Below are 12,823 nucleotides of genomic sequence, written 5' to 3' on the forward strand. Positions count from 1 at the left end.
CTGCTGCCTCTACGTTGCCTGGCATGGCGCCATGTTTACAAAATGGCTGCCAAAACTTCCCACAGTAGTATCGCCTCTTGTGAGACTACCGCGGGAGTCTCGGCATCCATTTTGTAAACACAGTGGTGCAAACAGGGAGAATAGCGGCAGCGGCCACTAGACCACCAGGGCCCCATGGGGGCTGTAGTGTGTGGTGGCGGGCAACTGGGCAGAGTCTCTGGGCCCCCTAGAGCCTCTGGGACCTCTGCCCAGTTGCCCGTCTGGTCAGTCCATCCCTGCTATGTACAGAGCTTGCATTTGAGTGGTGCTGTGATCCTGGGGGGCACTGCTTCACATTCACTTTTCCAGGCTGCCTCTAATGGATCTCCTTGCCCTCATGGAGACTTTGTGGTTGGCAGGTAGTGGTGGCGCTTGAAAAGTTTTCCAGAAACTCTGTCTCTGGCACTGAAAAATTAAGCTCCCTCTGCAAAGACATGACCAGGTACACTGAGAAATGTTCCTTCATGTCCAGGATGTATATATGGGTATTTGCCACCTGGAGGAAACATGCTGCCATTGCAGTACTGCCGTGGTATGTTTTGCATTGTATATTTCTGGTTGGCGGAGACATTTATCTCAAAACATCTATGATGTTTGCAAAGCGTCCTCGTTCTAAACATTTTTCTTGTATATTTTTGAATATCGGAACACGTTTATTTGCTCCATTATAGCTTCACGTTTTTTTTTATTACTTATAAGAATTTAATTTTACAAGCACTAAAATAACTTGCCAGAAATACAGACAAAATAATACAAGAATTATTTCAATCAGGTAATTATAAACTCTTCCTTAGACCACAAAATAGGGAGAGTGAAACAAGACAAGGAGATCAATTAAACAACAGTAAACAAAGAAAACGTGGTATTAACCTGATTATATAGCTTCACATTTTTAAACGTTTACTGGCAAATGTTTATTTCGCCATTTGGATGTCATATCAAAAATGCCCCTCCATATCGGCTCCTTTAATGAGATAACTAGATAGCTTTGGTCCTGAGGGATGGACTAAGTGAGTCCTGCTTTTGTTCCACTGCATTTAGGGAGTGGTGATCATGATTTCCTATGATAAAAGCAGAGCTGCAAATTAATGGGATGGGAATTTTAAAAAGGTGACATCGACTCACCTGACCATCAAATAGCATGGGATTGGGAGCAAGCTTTAAAGGATTATAAGTAGGAGAGAGCAAGAAATATGGGAAGTCCAAGTCTAGAGCTTTGAGATGGCTATAATTTTCCTTCTTTAGATTCTGTATTACTGTACTTTAAAGCTATTTTCAGAAAATTGTTTGGGTTTTAAAGTCTTTAGTTTGTCTGTGTAGCACCCATTTAGTCACCCAGTACTCCTCATTATTACACTCAGATGAATTCTCCTCTCTCCAGTCAATCACATATGTCTATAGTCAGTCTACTTCTGGAATCAATCTGAATTTCTTGTCATCAGAGCTCTTGAATGCTGCAGCTCACAGTACACTATGTCCAGGAACAGGAGAGGGAGCACTCGCAGACAGCATGCTCTTTATTTCTGGCTCATGGCTTGTTTTCTTGTGCTCTCGTGATCTTTGCAGCAGGAGGATGACTGAGTTATTCTTCGAGGGAAGGGATAAGGGGTCGGGTTGGGCATAGGATGACAGGGTTGCAGTGGTTCAAATAGAAGGCTTTGATAATTTTTGGAGTGTTGGGCAAGAGTATGAATAGAATGATCATTTATTCCTGGACAGAGCCTGGTGCCTGAAGAAGAAGTTACATAAACAGAAAAAGTGTTTGACAGATGTATAGACCCAGCCCAAGGTTTAGAAATTAAGGGGATAATTTTATAAGAGGCTGTCTAGGTGATGTCCAAAAAGGCAGCTTTTTAAGTCTATAGGGTTTTATAATATAGGTATCCAGAACCAACAGAGTACAAATTTGCATATATAAAATTTATGTATGGTCTCTCTATGTTTGTATGCAGCTTATAAAATACTTGTTTAAATTCCAATGTTGATTTTGCTCTGCCCAAGGTATGCACTTGGGAATGCCTATGAATGACATGCGTCTAAGTATACCTAACCTTAGCGGTGCATAGACATATATGTGTATATACTGTATCTGCATGCAAAACAGGTTTTACATATGGAAAACCTTTATAAAATTATCTCTGTATACTCTGATGAGTTAACCTAATAACATTTTTTTACTTTCTTATCTATACCTATATCTCTTTATATCTATCTATAAGCATTCAAATATCTCAATGGTATACATTGGGGGAGGGGCAATTTGCATAATTCTGGTTAGCTACAAAGTCTGTGGGAAAAAAAGTGCCTGCAGACATTACAGCTAGGTGGGCAGCTTGAAAATTGCCATCATGATGTTATTGTAGCAGTCCACATAGTTGTAAAGTTCGGGGTAAATAAGACCTTCAGATCTTGGACTAATATTTGAAAATGAAAGTGATATACTGTTTTTACTTTGGAAGTATCCCGTCAAAACTGTCCATGTACACATACATCTCCAAATACGTGTGCCTAATTTTTTCAAGGAATATTATGCGTATACTTTTGACAATGCAAATACATATGTGTATATTTAGAAATCCTGCCCATCAGGATAACATTATGCACATAGAGGCCATGCATGCATCCTTTTACCCCCAGTTTACAGAAATGCGGTATTATATTAAAATATAAGTAGGGATACAGATATCAAAACTCCCAAAATAGATCCACTACTAACAATTAAAAAAATGGATACTCAGAAAGCAGACAAGGGTATAATTTAAAACCCATGAAAAGCCCAATTCTTCAAAGGTCTGCTAATTTTATGATAATCTTCACACAATTTAACTGTTATCTTTTTATGCGTTACCACCGGCTGCCTTTCAGGTGCCATGGAGGACTTGCAGCTCATCTGCATATCCTTTACAGCCTTCTCCGGGGTGACTCCCAGGTCCACTCCGATCCACTCAGGGCCTCCGCTCTAGGTGCCCAGCGCTCCCACCAGGTGCTGAAGGTAGACATTAGATACTACTACTACTACTTTTCATTTCTAAAGTGCTACTAGATGTATGCAGCGCTGTACATTGAACATGAAGAGACAGTCCCTGCTCAACAGAGCTTACAATCTAATTAGGACAGACAAACAGGACAAACATGAGATAAGGGAATATTAAAGTGAGGATGATAAATAAGGGATCTGAACAAGTGAATAAGGGTTAAGAGTTAAAGCTGCATCAAAAAGGTGGGCTTTTAGCTTAGATTTGAAGACTGCCAGAGATGGAGCTTGACGTACCGGCTCAGGAAGTCTATTCCAGGCATATGGTGCAGCAAGATAAAAGGAACAGAGTCTGGAGTTAGCAGTGGAGGAGAAGGGTGCAGATAAGAGAGATTTACCCAGTGAACGGAGTTCCCGGGGAGGAATGTAGGGAGAGATGAGAGTGGAGAGGTACTGAGGAGCTGCAGAGTGAATGCACTTATAGGTCAATAAGAGGAGTTTGAACTGTATGTGGAAACGGATAGGAAGCCAGTGAAGTGACTTGAGGAGAGAACTAATATGAGCATAACGACACTGGCGGAATATTAGCTGTGTAGCAGAATTTTGAACAGATTGAAGAGGAGAGAGATGGCTAAGTGGGAGAAGCAAGTTGCAATAGTCTAAGCGAGAGGTGATGAGAGTGTAGATGAGGGTTCTGGTAGTGTGCTCAGAAAGGAAAGGGCGAATTTTGCTGATATTATAGAGAAAGAAACAACAGGTTTTAGCAGTCTGCTGAATATGTGCAGAGAAGGAGAGGGAGGAGTCGAAGATGACCCCAAGATTATGAGCTGATGAGACAGGAAGGATGAGATTGTTATCCACAGAAATAGAGAATGGGGGAGGAGAAGAGGTTGGTTTAATTGGAAAGATGAGAAGCTCAGTCTTGGTCATGTTTAGTTTCAGATGACGCTGAGACATCCAGGCAGCAATGTCAGACAGGCAGGCTGATACTTTGGCCTGGATTTTGGCTGAGATTTCTGGTGTGGAGAGGTAGATCTGGGAGTCATCAGCATAAAGATGATATTGAAAACCATGGGATGAGATCAGAGTACCAAGGGAAGAAGTATAGATGGAGAAAAGAGGTCCCAGGACGGATCCCTGAGGTACACCAACTGACAGTGGGGTAGACAGTGCTTAATAGGAACAGCAAGGAGTGTGTGTGTGGGGGGGGGGGGGGGGGTGCAGGCAGCTTAATAGATACTTTTGCTTAAAACTGCAGGAAGCTGGAAGTCCCTATAGAGCAATCCTCTTTTTCTAAATGGCCTGTAAGCAGAGATTGTATCTTAATTGTAACCTTCTTTACAGAGCTAAGCTGGGGGAGGTGCTGCTTTTACACTGTGCAAAATACTTGGCTTTAGCTAATTGATTATGCAGATTTGTTCTCTAGCTCTGAAGGGAGCTATGGCTCCAGGCTGTCCCTAGCTCAGAACCAAAAGCCAATAGGGAAAGCTCACAAGGAGTCAATCACAGGATACTGCAAACTATAGGGGGGGGGGGGAGAAGCCCCAGTACACAGTGCTATCTACACACAGACAATGCAATTGAATATAAATAATACTCATATTAAATATATATATAACAATAAACCCCTGCCTCCATGAATATGGGGACAGAACATCAGTGCTTTAGAACTCTCTATCTGAAGAGCTTAGGAATTTGAATTACTATGGCTGATTTAAGATAGGGGTTCAAATCTGGCTATTTATTCTTGTCTTTTGTAAGAGCTCAGAATGGGTGGCTGTTGCTTACTCCTGTCCATTCATTTGTATATGTCTTCTCTATTTATAACACTGTGATTTCTTTCCTTTTGTTTAGTTGATTTCCACTTTCATTGAATATTATTATAAACAGCCCTGAAGTCTAGTAAATGAAGGGTGGTATATCAGTATTAAATATATAAAGTGTATGGAAAGGATGGGTCTCATAGGGACAGTGAAGTGCTGAGAATGGAGAACATAATTAAGAACAGAATGATGGTGAAAATGAAAACTGCAGATTTGAGACATGGAGATAATGAAGATGATGACTGTGAATTGGATTCTAAGAATAAGCAAAGCAATAAATTGAGGATAAAGCATATAATAATAACATGAGAGATAGAAAATATGATGATAATGAGTAGCAGTTAGACTAATAGTAATGATGAAGACAAGCTAGTAATGAGGATGATGATGGCGGCGTAATAACGGTAATAATTCTGGCAATGTGAAACACAATGCCAATTTGATGGGGTGAGGAGGATGATGATTACAAGGAAGAGTTTGATAATGAAAAGACTGGAGATAGTGGAAAGCATGGTTTAGTGAGTAAGATGAGTTTAGTGAACAAAGGTATAGGATGTTGAGGATGCCAAAGATAAGGAGTATATTGGTAACAATGGTGATAAAAGGGGACTATTAATGGGAAGAGATATGGTGATGAAGAAGATAACTAGAGGAATGATTGTGAGTTTTGATTGTGACAGGATGATGGTTGTAAATCAGGGTGGTTGATTTATGATACTAATGAGTCAGGGAAGAACTGTGGTAACAACGATAATGCAAATGATCCTGATGGTGACAAGGAAAGGACCGAGATTAGGGATGAGGAAGATTGACAAGAAAAGTGATACTAAGGCTGATGAAAATGTAAAAACTGATGAATTTCACTTTAGTTATGTCATTTAAAAGTAATAACTGGCATAAGAACAGCAAATGTCTCAAACATAACATGAAGGACCTCTATGCTTCTGTAGAGGGAGGTGAATCTGGAGATTGAGATCCTTTCCTTGGATCTATAATGCTCTTTATGGTAACTGGGATTCCCAGTAAATGATATGTCTATCTCTGAATTCCTTCCTGTCAGACCAATTCACTCCAAGGCAGAACAGCAGTTAATGTGTGAGGAACATGAAGAAGAAAAAATCAACATCTACTGCCTGACCTGCGAGGTGCCCACCTGCTCTATGTGTAAGGTGTTTGGCGCCCACAAGGACTGTGAGGTGGCTCCACTTACAAACATCTATAAAAGGCAAAAGGTACTACTGACTGATCTACTGAAGTATCGCTCTCACCTAGTGAGTAGTGTGTGGGGGGGGGGGGGGGGAAATAAAGGGTTGGAAAAGGGTGGAAAATGGAAAGTTGGATCATGGTTGATGTTCTTCAGTTTACCTTGCTACACCTGAAATACTCCTTGTTGAATCCAGTTGGAAACCTTCATGAAGTGCACAATTTCAAGCAATTCTGCTGAGATCAAGGTGTGAAAGCAAAATTCAGCTTGAAGTGCAAGTCCTAAAAATATGTGCTTACGTACCTTACCACTGTACCTTTTGGGAGTCAGTACTGTATCATTTCTTTGCAGCTTGTACTATTTTACTTCAGGTATCAGGAGTAAGTCTTTCCTTTCCATCTTAAAACAAATTCCTTAATAGATACCTGTGCACTTTCTTAAAAATGTATATACCTATTATATTATTAAGATTGTGCAAAGTTCTAACAAAGTCCACTTATATTTACGGGATAATTCTCTAAAGAGCCGTTTGGATTTCTGCAGCAAGAGTGCATGCTAGTATTCTAATCATTTACACACATGTGTGAAGACATCCCCACCTAAATGAGTGATTTCTGGCCACGTGCTATTCTGTAAGTACACACTATCTTGGATGATGTGTACTTTGCAGATGGGCATTCACATGGGCGGAATTTGGGCAGAGTGTGGACTGGGTGCCCACTTACAGTTATAGCTCTTATACTCCACTATTGCCAAATTTAGGGGCCCTTTTACTAAGGCGCACCTAAAAGTGACCTGCGCTGTTGTAGACATATGTTTTGCATGTGCACTGGTCCCGCCTTCCTCTGATGATGTATTTCCTGTTTCCACAAGGGCTCGACACTGAGAAGGAAGGGAAAGGCTGAAGGCGAGCGCACTGTCACGCTGTGCGATTTTCAGTGCAGTCGCTGCGATTTAAAATAAAAGGTTTAAATGCAGGGTGGCAGGAACAGAGAGGAGGACTATCGGGGAGCTGAGGGCGGGAAGGAGGATCTGGGTTGGAACTGAGCTCGGCGACTGAAAAGGGGGAACTGGGGAAGTCACTGGACATGGATGGGAGGGGAGGGTGGGGGTGGGGTCAAAGGAGAATCATTGGACATGGATAGGGGGGAGGGCAGAGGAGAATCGCTGGACATGGATGGTAGGGGAGAGCAGGGGGAGAGAAGAGAAATTTGCTGGACAGGGAGGGGAGGGCAGGGGACAGAGGAGAATTGCTAGACATGGATGAATGGAGGGGGCGGGGAGAGAAGAAATTTGCTGGATATGGATGGATGGATGGATGGATAGATGGGGGAGAGGGCAGGGGAGAATGGAGAGTTGCTGGACATGGATGGATGGATGGAGGGGAGGGAAGACAGGAAGGAGATGCACATGGATAGAGGGGAGGGAAGAGAGGAGAAATGCTGGACATGGATGGAGTGGAGGGCAGGGAAGAGAGGAGAAATGTTGGACAAGGATGGAGGGAAGGAAAGACAAAGGAAGGAGATGCACATGGATGGAGGAGAAGGGAGTGAGGAGAAATGCTGGACATGGATGGAGGGGAGAGAAGACAGAGGAAGTAGATGCACATGGATGGAGGGGGGAGTGAGGAGAAATGCTGGATATGGATGGAGGGCAAACTGGTGAATTTAAGGGCTGGATCAGAACACTTTAAGAGCAGATGCTGAAACTGGAGGAAGGATAAGGACAGGGGTACAGATGGTAGACAGGACGCATATGGACATAGGAGGATGGTGGACATGGTGAGTGAAAAAATATCAAATGGAAAGATTGCATAAAACAGAAGACACTGGGACCAAAGCAAATAGAAAAACTAAATGCTCCGACAACAAAGGTAGAAAAAAAGTATTTTATTCAGAATTTATTAATTGGAATATGTCAGCTTTTGGAAATATGCCTCTGTGATATTTTGCATGTAAGTTTCAATTTTTCTAGTATTGCTGCATGCCGAGTCTGACTTCTTGAGGTAACTTTCCAGTTCAGTATTTTGCCTTCATATTTTTTGATTTCTAGTTCCTTGTGTTATGTCTGTTGTGTCATGTGTTTTCATGTGTGATCAAGGTGCAGTATTCTGCTAGCGTGTAGTATTTGCAGCCCTTTTTGTTTTGTTTTTTTCACAAGGTAGTGTATTGGTGTTTTAGAGCCCAGTGTAATTACAGTGCTGCCTTTCCACGCATAAGGCTGTAGCTTGTCCTGTCCTTGGAATTAGTTCTGTTATGGTTTGGTAAGGTTATAAGTGTGTTTTTGCAAAAGTTTGAGTATAGTGTTTTGCAGTGGAGAGATTGTGTGTTGGCTTGACTGAGGTGGCACCAAAACATCAGAAAGGGTTTTAGAGCCTAAATCATGACACACTACCTTTTGAAGGATCTACATATAGAGCTTATGCATTTCTAAGGTCTACACTGGCATAGTATGGGAAAGGGGGTGGGGAAATACTACTGGAGAGGAAGAGGAAGTGCTGGCTAAGGAGGAAGGAAGGGAGAAAGAGCTGGCTTTTTTGGGAATAAGCATAATTATGGTTATTCCCCAAAAAGCCAGCTCTTTCTCTTTCTCCCTTCCTTCCTTCCTCCATATTAGCATATTCATTCGTGTGTGTGTGTGTGTGTGTGTGTGTGTATATATATATATATATATATATATATATATATACACAAATGAATGCTAATACGCCCCACCCCATCCTTTGCCCCCCCCAAATGAAACAGTCAAACTACACCCATGAATACTATGATTTATGCAGTTATGCTAGTATTCTATAAAGAAAAGCAGGCACCACCTTTCTTAATAGAATAGCTTCTAAGTAGCCATGTTCATAGTGCCTAGACATAGATGCCTTTTCATAGAATTACCCTTTCATAAAGTGTTCTGTTTTTCTGCACCTGGTTACTATCTTCATGGAGAATCCAATATATGGAAATTGCCCACCATTTCTTTATGTAATTAAGAGAAGATTGTGGTAGCTCTCTCATGCTTGAAGAACTCCTGGTTCTCTCTGTTCTCTCCAATTCCAGAATGAGCTGAGTGATGGCATCGCCATGCTAGTGGCAGGAAATGATCGTATCCAGGCAATTATCTCTCAAATGGAAGAAATCTGCAAGAGCATTGAGGTAAGAGGAGCACCCAGCTGCAGCAAACGAGTAACAGATAATAGAAAGTAGTAGTAAATAAAGTTTGCCCCAAGATAAAAAAAAGGGGTTAATAGTTAATTACTTGGGCTGGTTCTGTTCAGGATTTTCATATGTGATATTAGTAGTAGTCTGTAGGAAAGATTTGTCTTTTCTGCAGATGATACTTGGATCTGCAATATTTTGGACGGTCCTGATGGAATGAACATGGGTATGTAATATGGTGCCTGTCCGTTAACTTGCAAACGTACACGTATCCATGCTGGCACCACTTGCTCCCACCCCAGATCACAAGTGCTGATCCCCTATCCCCTTGATTAAATTCTGATCTCCTCACCCCCCTGATCACAGGTGCCAAACTCCCCCACCCTCCCGATCATTTGTGTCGATACCCCAACCCTTGATCAAAAATATCAAAGTACTGTCTGATCACAAAGTCTGTCCACCCCAAGTCCTTCCCACTGTGTACCACCCCTCTCACTTGTCCCCTACCCAACCCTCCCCCAAGACCCCACAAGAACCCCCATCCACCTCTATGAATTACACGGAGGCAAGACCTAGTTGTCCAGTGGCAAGGAGTGGGAGCAATCTCCCTCTGCTCCCTCTCCATTTGGATCTGGGTTTAAAATGGCATCGCTGTCCCCTAGCGGTAGTCTTGCAGTATTACCCAGTAGGGGGTCAGCCTTCAATACAAGGGCAAATTTCCTTTGAACAGGAGGGATCATAACCCTCTGATAAAATGAAGGTGGAAGTATAAACTCTGAACTACTTTAGTAAGATAGGTGTACACGGTTAGGTTTTTTTAATCCAAAATTACCACAGCACTTTGATTTCATCCTTTAACTGTATCTAGTGAGTCATAAACTCAACCTTAGGATCCAGTTACCCATAACAGTTCTGAAATTTGTTCTTCAATATCTAGTCATTAATATCAGAAAAGCAATTTCTCAAGCTGATCCTGATGGCATAGCCCCAATTCACAATATATCTGAATGGCAACAGAATGCAGGTGATATTTCACTCCTGAAATGTTTACAGTATTGTCCAACGGTCTCTTGTAAATGTTAAAATATGGATGGGAGGGGGAAGGGGAGGGTGTGAAATTGATCCACGTAAAGCATAAAACTATAAAAACATGTTTTGGCTGATGAAAATCTATCTCAGGGTGGTCTGAATACACTGTATGTAGCCTCTGGACCAGGGGCGTAGCTACGGGTGGGCCTGGGTGGGCCAAGGCTCACCCAATCTTGGCTCAGGCCCACCCAGTTTTAAGTGCTGTCGCCGGGCGAAAAGTGCACAGCAAAGCAGCAGCTGAGCGCTGCAGGCCACAGCCTTAGTTTCTGTTGTCACAGCGGTGGCAGTGCGCTCAGGTGACCTCCCAGTCCCACCCACCTGCCTTCGGCAGCTGGCACTCACTGGCAGGCAGCTCTTGATTTCTGGTCCTCCGGCTCCTCCTCCTCGGCTTTGTTCTTGCACTAAAAAGTAAGTAAGCACTAAACAGCATAAGTTCAGCTACTGCACATGCCACGGCCACACTGCCTGCTCCCCCCTCCCCCGGGCCCGGCACGCAGTGCGCATTGCACAATGGCCCCACGCTGGTCCGCACATAGTGCCGCATGAGAAAGGCTGCTGCCGGCCTGGTTGTGTCATGGGCGTGGCTTCTTAGTTCACAGTTGTGCCTCCCTGGTGCCCTGCCAGTCGGTTCTGGGTCTAGATGATTCAGTGCTGTGATCACAGTCACAGCAGCAGCCAGCAGCAGTAACACTCCCCCGCGGCCCCATAACACAGTCTGAGCTAGGATAGGAGCCAGGGTGCTCTGCACCACGTAGCATGTGCAACTGCAAGCAGCTGCCCAGCAGGTAATAAAATTTAAATACATTTAAAAAAAATTATTTTAACCCGTCATGTAATTTTTGTACTCAAAATGCTGGCTGGTGGTGGTGGGCTTCTGGGTGGGGTAAGCACTTCACTGCCTAGTGGAAAAAAGGTATATAGGGCAAAAAAGGTATATTTAATAATTAAAATGGCTCTGGTCTGGTGGTGTGCTACTGGGTGGGGGGGTGGGGTGGACTCTTCACTGCCTACGGCAAAAAAAAAAAAAGATATATTTAATCATTAAATATATCTTTTTTTGCCCTAGGTAATGAGAAAGCCCATCCCCACCCAGAAATTCACCAACAATAAATTTTAATAGTGCCCAGCTTAATTTTTAAAAAAGTTGTCTTTCTCCTATTTTGGTGAGTTTTTGGGTGGGGATAGTCTCTGCAGTGCCTAGGTTAAAATTAAAAAAACAAAGGTTAGGCGGTTTTCTCTGGGTAGACCGGTGTGGAGGTGGGCTCTGCATTGCCAGGACATTAAAAAAAAGTCTTTTATAGTTAATGCCATGGAGATGGGTAGGGAGTAAGACAGGGCTGATGCTAGGCTATAGGGAAGGGTGGGGTGGTAGGATAGAGCTCATTCTTAGCTATTGGATAGATTGTGGGGAAGGGAAGGATTGATACTGGAGTGGGCTACAGGGATGAATGGGGGTAAGTTGAGAAGAGAAGGGCTGATGCTGAGCTACGGGGATGAAGGATAGGGAGTAGGGAAGGGAAAAGCTGATGCCAGGCTGCTGTGATGGATGGGTGGCGGTAGGGAAGGGAAGGTCTTTATGTTTTATGTTTTTGTAATATGTTTTAAAATTATGTCTGTTGAGTTGTAATCAGCTTTAAATTGCAGTGATAGTATGGAACAGAAATGTAGAAATTAAATCAATAAATTTCTAATTTTTGGTCCTTTATTCTGTAATTGATGAGGGTTGGTCTGTGGTCTGCATGTGACCGAGCAGGTGAGAGTTTCTACTGGCATGTGGTTTGTAGGGGGGATCTATGAGTCTGACTTGTCTGGCTTTTCCAATGGGATGCGTATTGTTGTTGTGTATATTCACTGCTGCCTTTTTAAAGGTACTGTTATTGGAACCAGGGGTGTATCTGCGTGGGACCACAGGGGCCTGGGCACCTGCAGATATTGCCCTGGACCCCCCTACTGCTGCCGTGGGCACCTTTGCTGGCGGGGGACCCCAACCCCCACCAGCCGAGGTCCGCTTCCTCCTGCCGCTGCGAGGTTTTTTAAGTTCTTCATCGGGATTCGTCCTCCGTCACTCTGTGCTGCTGTTCAAAGAAGCTGCTAGCTGAATGCAGTTTCGGACTGAGTCTGACGTCGCTGCTGCACGTTGTACGTGCAGGACGTCAGACTCATGTACAACGTGCAGCAGCGACGTCAGACTCAGTCCGAAACTGCATTCAGCTAGCAGCTTCTTTGAACAGCAGCACAGAGTGACGGAGGACGAATCCCGATGAAGAACTTAAAAAACCTCGCTGCGGCAGGAGGAAGCGGACCTCGGCTGGTGGGGGTTGGGGTCCCCCACCAGCAAAGGTACCCACGGCGGCGGGGGGGGGGGGTTGGAAATGGCGGCGACGGGGGGGGGGGGGCTATAATGTGCCCCCTCACTCTGGCTTCGGCCCCCACTACCGCCGACTTTCAGATACGCCCCTGATTGGAACTGGTGTTATAGTTTGCAATATAGGCTCTAAGAAGCCTCTTTGCAGGATTTACAGCCAGATGCACTAACTCCACGGAA

At 43.6% G+C, this 12,823-nt stretch overlaps 1 protein-coding gene across 1 annotated transcript in view; it reads left to right on the forward strand.

The window, feature by feature from the left end:
* TRIM54 (tripartite motif containing 54) overlaps positions 1–12,823 on the forward strand; it is an 86,274-nt gene that overhangs the window by 36,504 nt on the left and 36,947 nt on the right. The window contains exons 3-4 of the mRNA XM_030198597.1: positions 5,897–6,068; positions 9,091–9,186. Of these exons, the coding sequence (XP_030054457.1) occupies positions 5,897–6,068; positions 9,091–9,186 (268 nt within the window). The remainder of the gene's footprint in view (positions 1–5,896; positions 6,069–9,090; positions 9,187–12,823) is intronic.

The sequence above is a fragment of the Microcaecilia unicolor genome, chromosome 3, assembly GCF_901765095.1.
Source record: "Microcaecilia unicolor chromosome 3, aMicUni1.1, whole genome shotgun sequence".
Taxonomy (NCBI): domain Eukaryota; kingdom Metazoa; phylum Chordata; class Amphibia; order Gymnophiona; family Siphonopidae; genus Microcaecilia; species Microcaecilia unicolor.